General features: G+C 40.5%; 1 protein-coding gene across 3 annotated transcripts in view; it reads right to left on the bottom strand.

Moving 5' to 3' along the window:
* Window positions 1–16860, bottom strand: part of VEPH1 (ventricular zone expressed PH domain containing 1) — a 246174-nt gene that overhangs the window by 143455 nt on the left and 85859 nt on the right. For all 3 annotated transcript variants that reach the window (XM_025377014.1, XM_025377016.1, XM_025377017.1), the window contains one exon: window positions 5573–5782. In XM_025377014.1, coding sequence (XP_025232799.1) covers window positions 5573–5782 — 210 coding nt within the window. The remainder of the gene's footprint in view (window positions 1–5572; window positions 5783–16860) is intronic.

The raw sequence follows: 16860 nt of genomic DNA, 5'->3' as shown, positions 1-16860 counted from the left end.
TTTCACTTATGTCACCTCCTAGCAGCCATTATGGATGGCCTTGGCTCATCACATATTTGTTGTATAATGACTCCATATTCCCCTGTCAACTTTATTCTCATCTTTTACCTGCTAGATATCAGAAATAGATTGTATAAGCTCAGAAATAAACAGCCCTCTCCACACTAATATTTCCTCCTCCTCTCTCTTAAGTTATAATTATGTCATCTAGAATAAGTAGACAGATACTTGATGGAATCAAAGTTCAAGTGAGAAATAAATCCTCAAATTATTAATTACCAGTACTCTCAAGTACTCATTCAGTCTTATGGCTACAGGTGAATTCAGATGGATTTGATAATATTTATTTCCTCTGGAAGCTGAGAGACATAGGGAGGAGAAAAAGACATGAACCTGCAAATTGCAGTATGACATAATTGAGATACAACCATGACACATTTGAGGTACAACCAAATTACTATGGAAGTATAGACTGGGAGTGACTAACTTTGTCTAAGGGGACTAGGAAGAACTCACAAAGAAGGCAACATTTGAGCTGGGTCACGTAAGATAAGTAGGAGAAGGGGGTAAAAACTATCCAGACAGAATAAGCTGTGAAGATCTCAATGTATGTCAGAGTAAAGAGTGTTCAGGGAAGGGTGTAAAATCCTGAATAGTCAGAATGTAGGGGAATGAAGTGGACTGCACAGGTAAGAGGTGAAGCTATAGAAGGAAGCTGGGGCCATGCCAAGGAGTTCGCATAATATCCCACAGGCAGTGGAAGAGACCACAGAAGACTTTGTGTGAGGAAGTACGATCACACTTGTATTTTTCCCTCTCTTGTTGGCCTCTCCAGCTAGGCAGGTTTTGTTTATTATATTGCTGCTGTTACTTTATTGCTGTTGGTTGAAATCCATCAAGCATTTATTAGTATGCCAGGCACTGTGTTAAGTGTTTTATATAAATTGCTGGATGTATGTTTGGGGAGTGAACCCTTAGGTGCTACTAAGAAGTCATTTCTGCTGTTGTCTGAAAGGTTTCTACTGCAACCTTCTCATTTGAGAAAGACAAAAGGACCCATGTATTTTTGCTGTGTTTTGGACATATTTAATCAAATACTATTTATTATTTATGAATTTACTTCAACTGAGCATATCAGAGAAATGGAGTAAATCCTGGCATTCTAAAGAACTGGATAGATCTTTACTGAAAGGTGTACCTCAAGGGCAACAATTGATCGGTTCTCCCAGAGGCAAATTTCTCTGCCCTGGTAGTGTTCTGTGAGTCATTCATGGCCTCCACAGTGACATAAGCACTATATGACTATTAAACATGGCTTTATTTAAGTTTGGGCAAAAAAAGATCCCTGAGTTAATCTGGGAGACAGAGAAAATAAGAATCTGTAGGATTTTGGTTTTTGTTTTATATATACAACTCTTCTCTGCCGAATGTAATACAGATGGAAAAATTGTGATGCTGCTATCAAGCTGTTGAAAACAGTCTGCTCACCCAGATGGGCGCTCATTTGAAAGACAGGCACACCCGGTCAGTTCCCAGTAGCCAGCCCTGCAGTTCTTACACCTGGCTTCATGCAAGCACAGAAGGTGAAGCCAATTAATAACTTGTATAATTCCAGGCTGTCTCTACTCCCATGGCCAAATTCTGGACTGAGGATTGCAAACCCTCAGGAGACTCTGCTCTTCTTAAAGATCAAACCATAGAGTTTGCTGGAAACCAGGAAACAAAGGAGGTATGCTCTGATCAGTCATAGATTGTATATTATATGCTCTGATCAGTCAGTATGCTCTGATCTGTCGTAGATTGTATATTATAAAAGTTGGAGAAGGATATCAAAGTTGAATTGGCTTTTCCATATTGCCAAAATCTTTTAAATCCTGGAAATAAAATTATCTGACAGTTTGAACCCCCAAAACCCAACTGAAAGGACTACTTTGGTGTCAAAGAGAAAAATTTCAAACGGAATCAATTTTTAAATGAGAACAGAATAAAATAAGGGACACGACCCTAGGGCTAGAGGTCACAAGGGTCCTGTGGCTGTCTTATAAGCATCCCAAAAATCCCCATGCCTCATATGGTCTCATGTTTCATTGTCTCCCCACAGACCAAGCTTTCCACATAGAAAGTGATGGGGCTTTTCCAGGGCAGTTTTTGCCTCTCTTTCTTTATTGATATTTCCTTTCACTTTGGTACCCAAGACTCCATACTGGGCATCTGCCTTCATGCCCACCTCTCAGTGTACCTCAGGAACTTCTTGTTTCATTTTGGAAAGAGGCTGGGTAGAGATATACATACATGCATATCTTGCCTATTGTTTTTGGTTTTTAGAAATATTGCTCCACAAGGTTTTATTTAGAAAATTAGACAAATTTACTCAAATTACACTGCTTAGATTACTACACTTATTCTTGGGACATCTGAACTTTAGCATTCCTTACAGCTAAAAGAACTTTCTTACAGTAATATTTCAGGCATTACACATAATCAAGAAAGAGCATTATTTCTGAGCAAAGGAGCCTGCCTGACATTCATAGGTAATTTTATTAGACTAAATAAAACGGAATAATGGAATCAAATAATATCAGACCATAAAGGAGGCAATCCAGTGTAAAGTCATTAATTTTTGAGGAGAGAAAACAGATCTACGGATGTGAAATGAACTGACCACCTGCAACAGCAAGTGTTTTTTGTTTTTCATCATTCTTTCTGCCTTTTCCCCCTGTTTAACTGGGCATGGGGCCACCCAAAACCAGGCAACATGCTCCAGTCTCCCTTGCAGCTACATATGGTCATATTCAGCTTTATTCTATTTAGCTAATGGATTGTAAACAAAAGGTTGTGTTTGACAGCTTGGAAGATTCCTTCTCCCCTTCCCCCTTCCTGCTGGCTGAAAGACTGATGTGGTGGGTGGAGACAGTGTCATCTTGGACCATGACACAGAAGCTATTGCTTTCTGGTGCACTCAGGAATAGTAGAGCAATAAGGTAGAAGGAGCCTGAGTCTCTGAAACATGGCACTCTAGAGAGATTGCCTTCTAGATTTCTTTAAGTGTAAGAAAATCAGATATCTATCTTTAAGTTACTGTGGTTTTGGATTTTTGTGTTACTCTTAGCCAAGCCTACTCTAAGCTGCTATATCAGTAGTCTAGAAAATTATTAAATTGATTAGCAATGGCTTGCTAGAGGAGGGCAGGATGATGGGTGATGGGCAAGGCCTGATTCTAAATCTAACAGAGAAAGCACTTTAAATATTCTCTGTCTGGAGTTCCCAAATACTGATCCACAAATAGCTGCATCAGAATTACCCTGACAGAGGTTCCTGTAAATCCAGACTTCTGGTTCTCTTTTCAGGAGATTATGACTTAGTAGGCATTCTATGGGGTCCAAGACTGACATTATTTTAAAGCTCCTCACATAACCCTGATATCCAGATACACTTGGTAACTATCTGATCTACAACTGTTCTCTGCTGTGGGTCTGGGGTGGGGGGTGAAACAGAACCACCAGAAAGATTTGTTTGTTTTGGGGAAAAAAGCAAACAAATTTGAATTCTGAAATAATTTATTCCTCAAGTTATTTAGACCCACCTCTCCTTCTCCTAGTACCCACTGACAGTCACACAAATGTCACCAAATGAACTGTTCTCTTTCAGGTTAGCCTTTGATATGGTTTGGATCTGTGTTGCACCCAAATCTCATGTCGAATTGTAATACTCAATGTTGGAGGTGAGGCTTGGTGGGAGGTGACTGGATCACAGGGGTGGACTTCCCCCTCGCTGCTGCTCTCATGAGAGTGAGTGAGTGCTCATGAGATCTGGCGCAGCACCTCCCCACTCTCTCTTCCTCCCGCTCTGGCCATGAGGTGCCTTCTTCCCCTCTGCCTTCCACCACGATTGTAGGTTTTCCTGAGGCCTCCCCAAAAGCTGAGCAGATGCCAGCATCATGCTTCCTGTTGCAGCCTTTGGAAGTGCAAGCCAATTAAGCCTCTTTTCTTTATAAATTACCCAGTCCCAGCTATTTCTTTATAGCAGTGCAAGAATAGATGGATACAGCCTTAGTTCAGACAAACTGACATTGACATAATTTGCATGTGGTTACACTGCATGTGGCTACTGTTTTTTGTTTTTCACAGATTACATTTTCCATGGGAGTTTAGTCAACACCAATGTGCATTACTATACATTAATGAATCATTTCTGACAAAAAGAATTACCATGAAAATGCAGAAAGACTTTACTTTTTAAAGATTCCAGGGCCTCACACCTCAGAGGTTGAACTTTTTGGTCCTTGCAAAGATCTGCAAGGTCAGCAGATTCAGTTAAACAGCTGTCAGGCGAAGCTGGCCTAATAACACTCGGGCATACCAGTGGGTTCTCTTGGCAGAAAAGGTGACGGGCAGAGGAAAGCATTAACAGAAGGCAGAGTGTGGCGAGGCATTCCCAACAGCAGTACACAGAAAGGGATTATACTAAGAGTACATCTACACCAGAGAAATCCCCTTTCAAGATCCATCCTCACGTTGACAGGTGCAGGCTTGGGAACTCAGTTCTCCTGCCCTCCTCTGGAAAGCTAGAGGAGAAAGAGCCTCGACCAGGAGGAAGCCAGGCAGGACTCAAGGGGTTCACTATAACTCTGAGAAGAAATATAATCAAACAGCACCAAAGATGCGTTTTAAGACAAAATTCCAAAATGATGCTGAAGATACCAAAGATCTAATTCTAACTGGGTTACTAACTCAGTCTGAGTCTGGGTAAGTCACATAACGTTTCTGGTTTTAAATTTTATCCTATGCAGAATCAAGGGATTGAACTTAATGAACTATGAAATTCCTTTTAAAAGTTGGACAATTTTATATTTATTGAATAGCTAATTATATTATATATACATAGGTTCAAGGAAAAGCTCTCAGTCAATTATAGATTTGTTTTTATTTTAAAATATAAAAATCCTAAATCCCAACATAAAATCATCATCATTTGAAACCTGAATTTCTGAAAACTTTCTTAATTGCTTAATCCCCATAAACTCTGATGGCATCCTGTTGTCCCTACTGAAAGATGCCATTATGCAAATATTTAGCTTAGTACTTTTAAACATCCACAAACGTTTATTTCACTCTCCCAAATAACATCAGTCAGAGGACTGAAAACATTCTGAACCCAGGCACTTATTGACATGATAGCTACAGGCTCTCATTAAAGGGTAGTCTATGAAATCTAATTCTGTGCTTACTGATGGTCTCCTGGGTTAAGAGAAATTGCAACCTGAAATGAGATACAGCTCTTTTATTGGTTGTTGTTACTGCAAAGTGGTCTTGAATCTTTTGGTGCTCTCTCCATTTTAACCCTCCTTCTTCAGGTGACACAGCAGTAATAAAATACTCACTTCCTAAACCTTCCACATAACCTTGATACTTGACTCACAGGCCATTGCCCATGTAAAAGGATTGAAAGATAAATTGGAACTCCCAGAAATCCCAGGAAATATTTGTATGTCATAGAGCTCCAATAGATTAAACAGGTTGGATTAAGCGCCAGTGCAATTCAGGGGAATGGAGAGAAAAAAAAACAAACTTACTTCATCCACATGCCCAACAGCTCCATAAATCCTTGCCATCTGTCCAATGAGGTAGGGGAATCTCTCACCAATCTCTTTCAGCATTGGAAGAAAACCATTCAAAGCCACTGGCTCATAGCCTGCTATCTCTATTAGGATGTTTAGGATGATGTCATTATGGGTTGAATCCTTCAAATGCCCAATTAGGAAAGGAATACACTTCTGAACTACCTATAAAGAGAGAGGGGAGGAGGAGGGAAGAAAGAAGAAGGAAAAAGAAAAGTTAATTAAATTGCAATTAATTTTGAAAGCAAATTTTTTTGTATTAAACCTGAACTCAACACATTCTGGGATTATTAACCTCATTGGTACTCAGGCAAATCTCCCAAGTTTAGAATTTAAAATTTACAATAAAATCTTCAGAGCCTTTAGTTCCTTTTTCTTTTAATCTGTGCCTTACTGTTGAAGAGTGAAGTTTAAAATAATGCTTCAGTGTTGCTATTCATGTCAAGTTTCGATGTGTTATTTCCTCATTGGGAATGGTACATTTCCTCCAACCACCATGAAAGCTGCAATTTAAAGGACAATTTAAGTAGGTAGGAGATCCTTGTTGACTTTAATCAAAGCCTTCAAAATGGAGAAATCCAGTTTAGAAATGTTTAATAAATAAAAATATGAAAGCAGAAAAGATCTCCCACATTTTCTTCAATTTTCCATTTTGATCACAAAAATGTAATAATAAGATAAAATTATTAAAGCAAAATGATTTATACCATAGTCTCATATCTTAATTTTTTTTGTTGATTCTTAATGCTTATATGAATGTAAAGGTGAAATTTATCCAAGAAAATGGAACTCTTTGGTGGAATAAAGACTCTATGTTAATATGTCACATACTGATAATGTAATGAATTGTTTTGTTTGCTAAAATAGAAGAATTAGAAAGGGAAACTTGTGGGAAGCTGAACAACAAAAGTGAAACAGATTTGCCCATCCATATTTCTGCTTTATTTGTTTCTTTTGTTTGTGTTTGATTTACTTTATTGATTTGTCATTTTTTGAGTAGGGTAGACTTTAAATGTAGCTTCCAGTATTAAAACCAAATCTGATACACAGCACCATCTGCCCAAAGTTGAACTCATAATCCACCCCCTGCCAGAAACCTGCTTCTCCCACCACCTCTTCTGGCTCTAAGTGCCTCCTTTTCCTATAAATTACACCATTATCCACCTGGCTACTCAAACTAGAAACTGTTTCTCCCTTACCAGCAGCTATTTTCCAAGCAATCACCAAGTCCTGTTGATTCCAATACCCAAGAATCCCACAGATTTGTCCACTCCCTTCTTTTTATATTCATCCGTTCATTCACTCATTCACAAATACTGACTGAGTCCTTCCTATTTGCAAGCTGTAGGTGATGGGGACAGCAATAAGTCTGACAAGATTCACTGTTTAGTAAAGGAGACATTCAGTAAAAGAAATAATCACATCAGAAATGAACAATTATAATTTTAATAAATCCCATGTAGGGAAAATGTAGGGCTCTGTGAGAGACTGTCCCAGGGCCCTAATTGAGGCAAAGGGTCAGGGAAGGTCTCTCTCAGGGGGACATGGAGCTGAGATCCCTGACCCAGGCATCCCACACATGGGTTATTCCAACAGCCTCCTAACAGGTCTCCCTGCCCTCAGTCTTGCCCATCCAATCTCTTCTCAGATTTAGCCACAGTGGTGTTTTTTCCTGCCTTAAAACCCTACGGTCACTTGCCCTTTTTTTCATACCTGACTCCTATCCATCTTCCCACATTCAGTCCCTTGTCCACTTGGTCCACCTTCCCCAGTCCAGATTCCACTACCTATCGCACATCAACTATGATGAATTTTTTTTAAAAATTCTTAACTTGAGAAATTTTCTTTTGCATCTTGGATTTTACTCATGTGATCTGTTCTGCCTGGAATTCATGTTGCCCCTATTTTGCTTGAGTAGCTCCTGATCATTCTTGAGGCCTCAGATGAACTATTATTTCCTTAAGAAACCTCCCTCAACTCCTCTCTTCTTCCTTCTCAGGCTATAGTGCCCTTGTGGAAGCTCCCACTGTACCCTAAATGGCCCTGAGCAGGTCCTTCACATGATTCCTTCTTACTGCTGCTCTAGACGCCTTTCAGGCTGGATTGAAAGCTCCACAAGGTTAAGCATCATCCCTATCTTGTACACCATTGGACACCTAATGCCTTACACAGAGCTTATCCAGAAGGTGAGTTAATAAGTTTTTGAGCAACAAATCAAAGGAAGATAAATCTAATTTGTATAGAGTGACATCTGAATAAAACATCTCCCCCACCCCATAGTAAAGAGTTGTACACAATGTTTAAACATATACTGTCATGTATTACTACAAAACAACTAACAAGAACATAAAAGAAGAAAGTTTCTAGATAATTAAAATTATCCTATATAGAGATTTAAACTTCAGATTCATATCCAGTACTTTTGGAGGAAAGAATAGGGCTAGATTCTGGTAAATAGCATATACGAATGCACAGTTCTAGAAATGCTGCCTGTGCATTAGGAAGCAATTGTATGTTCTTCAGGAGAAGCCATGCAAGGTCCCTGGCATATATGGCAGAAGTGTCAGCCAGCTGCTCCAGGTCAGGGCAACATACTTAACCTCATGTTTTTAGCAATGAAAAATGCTTGCACATTTCCTGCCCCATTCTATAAAGTTTCATTTCCCAGTCCTTACTCTTCAGGTCCTGTTTCCTGAACACCAAGGTCTTTGTGACATGTGCTTCTCTCATGCCACTTTTACTTTAAAATTTAAACTTCAGCAATACGTCCCAAGCTACATAGCATGGGTTTTAGCTGTTGTCCCATAAAGAACAATTAAGAAGGAAAGAAAAAGAAGAAGTGAAGGAAGGAAGGAAAAGAGAGAAAAGAAAGAAAAGAAAGAAAGAAAGAAAGAAAGAAAGAAAGAAAGAAAGAAAGAAAGAAAGAAAGAAAGAAAGAAGGAAAGAAGGAAGGAAGGAAGGAAGGAAGGAAGGAAGGAAAGAAAGAAAGAAAGAGGGAGGGAGGAAGGAAGAGAGGAAGGAAGGAAGAAAGGAAAGGAAGGATGGAAGGAGGGACGGAAGAAAAAGAAAGAAAGAAAGAAGGAAAGAAAGAAAGAAAAGAAAAGAAAGAAGACAGAAAGAGAAAGAAAGATGCTCAAGGCAAATACATACACTTGGGCATAGTTGAATCCACAGAAAGAGCAAGGGAAGAGAAGCCCTGAACAATGTAAATTAAATAATAACAATTTTACAAATTCAACAAAAGTTGATATTTTTTACTCTGAATTCCGAATAGCCTAAAGTTTGTTACGATGATAGAAAAGATAGATATTTCTTGAAGTTTATCCACACATGAGAGACAAGTCTGCTTTGGGTTTTAGATAGATTATTCTTGGATTAGAAGGAATTTTATTTTCCAAACATAGGGCATTTCCTTAGGCTGGTGTCTTCAGTGCTTCCTCATTGAGAGCTGCCTGCCTGATGCAGGGAATGGTGGGCTTCAATGAGAGCCAAGTAGCCACTAAGAATAAGATTCTGGCTGCAGAGAGCAAGCTAACATGGACTTTGTTCAGGCTGTAAACCATGGACAGCTGAAAAAGCTACCAAACTGGCCTTGTTGCCTCAAATCTCTCTCCCTTCTGTTCAGGCTCCTCACTGCCACCAGACTCATAGCCCTCAAACTCCGATCTGATCACCTCAGGTTTCTCTTAGAGACTTTCAAAATTTTCTCATGGCCCATGGATAAAATTCCAGAGCCATGGTATTCCAGACTCCGGTGTCTTTTTTGATGAGCCTATCTGCAGACTCTTCCCCTATGACCCAGTTACATGGCACTGATCACCCACAGTGGCTTGAACACAGAGAGAAATCTTGTACTTTCAAATTTGATCTCAAATCTCTACTTCTGGGAAATCTTCTCTCCACCCACCCTAACACATGCAGGACCTGACACTAGGGTACAAGCAGAGTCCTTCACACCACAAATACTCAGCCACTATATAAAATGTTCTATCCTCCTCCCTGACAAATGTGCCTTTCTAACAATCTGTGATACTTGATTTGAATTTAGAACATTTGACCTCTGGAGAGAAAATAAGGAGAGATGTCTCCCAGTCCCCATTCCTTGTCCCATACCTTCTCTTCTATTTCCACCCCGGCTTTGCCCTGCATGTGAACACCCCAGTCCACACATGTAAGCTCTTCTAGGCCACCTCTCAAGAATATGGGGTCAACTGTTGGCATGGCTTGTTCTCAGGAGAACAGACCCAAGGACCAAGTATTCACAAGTCCTGGAAGCAGGTTTGAGATACCTGGGAAAGGAATTCCAAGGTCTCAGTTACCTGAACTGAGTTTAGTGGGCAAAAGAGTGGGTGGGAACTGGGGGTGCAAGTAAAGGAGGGCCCAAACAGAATGCTCTAAACCAAGTAGCCCAGCATAGGGCCTCGGCCCTGAATTCCCTGGTTTTTCCTGGGTAGGATTAGTCACTTCCTCTTCCATGCTCCCACAGCAGTCTATTTACGAGTTTGGCATTTTGTCATTGAAGTTTTATAGATACATCTCCCAGACCATGTACACCTTGAGGATATGGCCATCTGAAGACAGTGCCATAACTTAATTTACAGCAATAACATTTCAAATCTTATGTAAAGAATAAATTTTTTGAGCAATTAAAGTCTCAGGATACAAAATCAATATGCAAAAATCACTAGCATTCCTATACACCAACATCAGGCAAGCAAAGAGCCAAATCATGAATAAATTCCCATTCACAATTGCTACAAAGAGAATAAAATACCTTGGAATACAGCTAACAAGAGAAGTGAAGGACCTCTTCAAGGAGTACTACAAACCACTGCTCAAGAAAATCAGAGAGGACACAAACAAATGGAAAAACATTCCATGGTCATGGATAGGAAGAATCAATATTGTGAAAATGGCCATACTGCCCAAAGCAATTTACAGATTCAATGCTATTCTTATGAAACTACCACTGACCTTCACAGAATTAGAAAAAACTACTTTAAAATTCATTTGGAACCAAGGAAGAGCCTAAATAGCCAAGACAATCCTAAGCAAAAAGAATAAAACTGGAGGCATTATACTACCCAACTTCATACTAAACTGCAAGCCTGCAGTAACCAAAACAGCAGAGTACTGGTACAAAAACAGACACACAGACCAATGGAACAGAATAGAGATCTCAGAAATAAGACTGCACATTTACAATCATTTGATCTTCAACAAACCTGACAAAAACAAGCAAGGGGGAAAGGATTTTCTATTCAATAAACTGTGCTGGGAGAAGTGACCAACCATATGCAGAAAACTGAAACAGGACCCGTTCCTTACGCCTTATACAAAAATTAACTCAAGATGGATTAAAGACTTAAATGTAAAACCCCAAACGATCAAAACTCTAGAAGAAAATCGAGGCAATACTATTCAGGACATAGGCACAGGCAAAGATTCATGATGAAAACATCAAAAGCAATTGCAAGAGAAGCAAAAATTGACAAATGGGATCTAATTAAAGAGCTTCTGCACAGCAAAAGAAACTATCATTAGAGTGAACAGAAAATCTATAGAATGGGAGAAGATTTTTGCAATCTATCAATCTGATAAAGGTCTAATATCCAGAATCTACAAGGAACTTAAACAAATTTGCAAGAAAAAAAACAAACAACCCAATTAAAAAGTGGGCAAAGAATGTGAACAGCCATTTCTCAAAAGAAGACGTTCTTGTGGTCAACAAACATGAAAAAAAGCTCAACATCGCTGATCATTAGAGAAATTCAAATCAAAACCACAATGAGATACTGTCCCATGCCAGTCAGGATAGCAGTTACTAAAAAGTCAAGAAGAAATAAATGCTGGCGAGGTTGTGGAGAAAATGGAACATTTTTACACTATTGGTGGGAATGTAAATTAGTTCAACCATTTTGGAAGATAATGTGGTGATTCTTCAAAGACCCAGAACCAGAAATAGCATTTGACCCAGCAATCTCATTAGTGCGTATATACCCAAAGGAATATAAATCATTCTATTATAAAGATACATGCATGCGTATGTTCATTGCAGCACCATTTGCAATACCAAAGACATGGGGTCAACCCAAGTACCCATCAATGATAGACTGGATAAAGAAAATGTGGCACATATATACCATGGACTACTATGCAGTCATAAAAAGGAACAAGATCATGTCCTTTGCAGGGACATGGATGGAGCTGGAAACCACTATACTCAGCAAACTAATGCAGAAACAGAAAACCAAACACCACATATTCTCATTTATAAGTGGGAGGTGAACGATGAGAATACAAGCATATGATGTGGGAAGGGTGGAGCAACACACACTGGGGCCTGTTGGGAGGCTAGGGGGAGGGAGAGAATCAGGTAGAATAGCTAATGCGTGCTTGGCTTAATAACCAGGTGATGGGTTGATCTGTGCAGCAAACCACCATGGCACACATTTACCTGTGTAATAGACCTGCACATCCTGCCCATGTACCCCAGAACTTAAAAGTTGAAGGAGAAAAAACAAAAGAGCAATTATGCACACACATGTGTGTTGGCACACACTTTCTCTTCAATTAGTCTTCATGCCCAGTTTTATCTTGTAATTACTTTGGCTAGCATTAAGAATCTACTAATCTCTAGAAATCTACAAAATGACTGCCATTCTTTTTATTTACTAATTCCCACCGTACTGAAATATATTATATATTCCAAAAACCATAGTTCTGCTCTAAATTTAAGAACAGTCTATATATTCCAGCACTCCATCTTCTTAACATTCTGTAAATGACTTCTTATTTTAAATAAATACCAAAAGTGACCCTGAGTATTGTTGGCCTCGGTTAGGTGTGTGAATAGAAATGCTCTACATTGTTGTGTGAAAATCCTAGAAAATAATTCTCTCCTCTAGGGAACACATCACAAAAGCAGCTCCTCTGTGTCTGAACATTCATCACCGGAAGACTGCCCTTGCCACTTCCTGCCACTCATTGCTGTGTGCTTGGGGCTAGAAGCTAATGTCCCAGGGATAACAACAGATGTGCTTATATGTGTAACTAAACTCTGTTCCTTTCATTGGCTAGACTACAGCATGGTTTACAGCAGCCAAGATTACAGACTTGATTCTCACAAAGGCCACTCAAAAAACTGACCATCCAGCCTTTTTCCATAAATGGATCCTGAGAATTCTCTGGAGGTACCAGGTATAAATTACTAGCCAGGAACTGCCTCCTCCCATCTGACAAGGATAGTGTCCTGAAAAGTAGGATGCCCAGAGGGCAATGATGGAGGAAGGGGACCCACCTACTCAGTTAGCCACATCCTGGAGCTCACAGATACGTGGATGTTGAAGCGAGGCTACCGTCACAGTCTCATGGACTAGTCAGCTTTATGTAGAGAAATTTTTTTTCAAGGGCCAACTGTTGATCCTCCAGCCCTGGAAAACCATGTTATCCCAGGTCACAGAGGGTGAGTAGTGAGAAGGGCATTTGGGACACATGAAACATCCCTGCACATTGCCTTCCCTAGGGAGCCCACTCAGTTTACCTCCAAGTTACACAGCATCAGGAATGCTTTAATGCAGGAACAGAAGCTTTACTTGAATTCCAGTTTCATGAAGTCAAAGTCTCCTTATTTAGCTTCCTCTTTTGCCTGAAATGAATTAGGCTTAACTTGAAAGCTTCAGTCTAAATTTCTGGTTGTCGCCACTTATTTCCCTTCTCAGTAAACCATTTCTCCACATATCCTTCCATCTCCCTTGCTCACTGTCTAATTAAGGAAGGGGTGAGAGAGAAGGTGAATCAGGTGGTTTCTGTATTGTACCACCTGTGGTGACAGACCCTTTGAAATCAAGGGTGCACTCTAGTTCTAGGGGTGCTGGCAGCAGGAACAGAGCATGAAGAGCTGAGGGAGGCAAGTGGAGAGGCCGCTTTGCCATGAAGGTAGGGCTGACAGGAAATGGGACTCCACAATCCCCCCCTCCATTACAACTTCTTCTCCCCAGGTAGGATCCCGGTATTGGTGGGGTCCATCCACATCACTCTAGGTGCTCCCTAAACCCTGGCCTCTTTGTTCTGGGATCCACATGCAGCACCCACAATACCTAGCAGAACATGAGTTCACCCTCTCCTCATTTTGTTTACTCTCCTTCTCTTGTCTAGCCACGCTCCAACTGCCCTCTCTTCCTCACCTTCTCCTGTATCTTCTGGAACTTTCATTTGCTTCACAAGCCACAGCCTTACAGCCTTGATTCTTTAGTGTGTTGAGGTCAAAAGATTTCATTGGTTGGAATTAGACTGGGTTTGTATTGCAGCTTGGCCTGATCTATCTGGCTTTGGGAAAGTGACCTAGCTAGTGTGAGGCCCAGATGGTTTTAGGATGGTTTTAGGGAAGGTAGTATGACTCTGATGGTCAGTGGGGGACATGAAAGTTGAAAGGCTGATAAAGATGAAGTGCATGTGAAAAGCCACCTCAGCCACCAAGTCACCCTTTGGTACCACCACTGTTCTTAATAACCTCTCCAAACTTTGGCTTGTCTATTTATAAAATAAAAAGCTTGTTGTGGGAAATAAATGAGACGTCTGTGATACACCTACATAGTGCCTGGTACATGGTATGAGCTCAGTCACTATTAGTGCTATTGTCCACCCTCCCCTGCCTGCTGGGACCAGCACTGAGAAAACTCCTCCTCTGTTAGCCTTCTCTACAGTGGAAGTGGAAGCTGCCCAGTTATTTCCCCAGTTGGAGACCTCTGTTCTAGGTGATCCAATAATCCTTCAACTCCACTCCTCAACCCAAACTCTATGGCAGTTTTGCTCATCCTTTCTGTCCTCAGTCCTTTCCAAAATTGGTTCTCTCACTTGTGCTCTGGAATACATTCCCCATCTTCCTCCAGCACCTTGTTCTGTCTCCTATTTCCTCTCGCATCTTCAATCCCTTATTCTTATTGTGTCTTTAACCCTCCTTGTTTCTTCTAAACTTCCTGAATTGGCAGTCCATACTCATATGGTCCTTTCCTAACCTTCCCTTCCACATGCAATCCACAATAAATGACTGACTTCTCCCACTCCACCTCACAAATGCTGCCTTTTGTAAAAAAGATACAACTGATGAGCCCCAATTGCCAAATCCAAGGTCAATGCCTGCCTCTTGTCTTTTTTACTTCTCTAGACCTTAACCCTGTTGAGCCACTTTTTCCCCTTTCACAGCATGAATTTTCCTGGTTCTTCATGTCTTCACTCTTTTTGTCTCTTGTTAATTTGTTCATTTCTTAATTCAATAACTTTGTATTCACATCATACTATGTGACCCAGCACTACACTAGGGAGTGCATATGAATATGTAGATAAGAGTCCTATGTACCTTAAGGAGTTTATCATGCACCAAAAGAAACAGTCTTGCAAAAATAATGACATATTGCTCTAGGGGCAACAGGGACAGTGCATACCAATAACATAGAACTCCCCAGTCCTCTGCCTGAGCTCTAGCCTTGCTACTCAAAGTGTGGTCCCTTGAAGCAACAGCAGCAGCACCATATGGGTACTTGTAAAAAAGACACAGTTGGGTCCCCAATTGTGTCTACTGAACCTACTGAACCAAAACCCCTGGGATTGAGGCCCAGGCATTGGTCATCCTTGTTGGTCTCATCTCCTGAAGCTTCCTGTGAATTCTGCTCTCCAATATCCAAGATTCCCAGCTCTGAATCATCCACATAAAAGGATGCATTTTTCAGGGTATGGCTCTGATGTCACTCCCTTTGTGGGACTTCATGGCATCTATTTCCCCCTAAAATAGAATTCATTACCCCCTCTCTCTGTTTATGCCATTTGCAAAGCATTTATCACCTTGTTTAATTTGGTTCTATCTTTGTTCTCAGTTTGGTTTTATGAATATTTATTGAGCACTATCAGATACTGTGGAAAAGTCTAAGATACAGAGGAAAGAAGAAATCATTTCTTGTCAAAGGAGCTTGCAGTCTATTGTAGCTAATTATGCATACAACTATTCTTTCTTGCTTTTCTTTGAATAATTTGGATGTTGAATACAAATGTTCCAGTCTTCACTTTAGCATTGATTTTTTTTCAAGTGGTGGATAGCGAAATTATAAAGAAATGGGACAACCATAATTGAATAACCTTGGGCTAACCATTCATATTCACTGGGCACACATGTTGGTTGATATGGTTTGGCTCTGTGTCCTCACCCAAATCTCATCTTGAATTGTACTCCCATAAGTTCCACATGTTGTGGGAGGGACCTAGTAGGAGATAATTTGAATAATGGGGGCAGTTTCCCCCAAACGTTTTTCATGGTAGAGAATAAGTCTCATGAGATCTGATGGTTTTATCAGGGGTATCCGAAAATGAGAGGCTTCATTTTCTCTTACTGCCACCATGTAAGAAGTGCCTTTTGCCTCCCACCATGATTCTGAGGCCTTCCCAGCCATGTGGAACTGTAAGTCGAATTAAACCTCTTTTTCTTCCCAGTCTTGGGTATGTCTTTATCAGCAGCATGAAAACTGACTAATACAGTAAATTGGTACCAGTAGAGTGGGGCGTTGCTGAAAAGACACCTGAAAACTTGGACGTGACTTCGAAACTGGGTAACAGGCAGCAGTTGGAACAGTTTGGAGGGTTCAGAAGAAAACAGGAAAATGTGGGAAAATTTGGAACTTCCTAGAGACTTGTTGAACAGCTTTGACCAAAACACTGAAAGGGATATAGACAGTAAGGTCCAGGCTGAGGTGGTCTCAGATGGAGATGAGAAACTTATTGGAAACTACAGCAAAGGTGATGCTTGTTACGTTTTAGCAAAAAGACTGGTAGCATTTTGCCCCTGCCCTAGGGATTTCTGGAACTTTGAACTTGAGAGAGATGATTTAGGGTATCTGGCAAATAAGTTTCTAAGCAGCAAAGCATTCAAGAGGTGACTTGGGTGCTGTTAAAGACATTCAGTTTTATAAGGGAAGTAGAGCATAAAAGTTTGGAAAATTTGCAGCCTGATAATGTGATAGAAAAGAAAAACCCATTTTCTGAGGAGAAATTCAAGCTGGCTGCAGAAATTTGCATAAGTAACAAGGAGCCAAATGTTAATCCCCAAGACAATGGGGAAAATGTGTCCAAGGCATGTCAGAGGTCTTCATGGCAGCCCCTCCCATCACAGGCCCAGAGACCTAGGAGGAAAAAATGGTTTCATGGGCAAGGCCCAGGGCCCCCATGCTGTGAGCAGTCTAGGGACTTGGTGCCCT

The sequence above is a fragment of the Theropithecus gelada genome, chromosome 2 (assembly GCF_003255815.1).
Source record: "Theropithecus gelada isolate Dixy chromosome 2, Tgel_1.0, whole genome shotgun sequence".
NCBI classification, from domain to species: Eukaryota; Metazoa; Chordata; class Mammalia; order Primates; family Cercopithecidae; genus Theropithecus; species Theropithecus gelada.
This window is presented reverse-complemented; position numbering and strand designations above follow the sequence as displayed.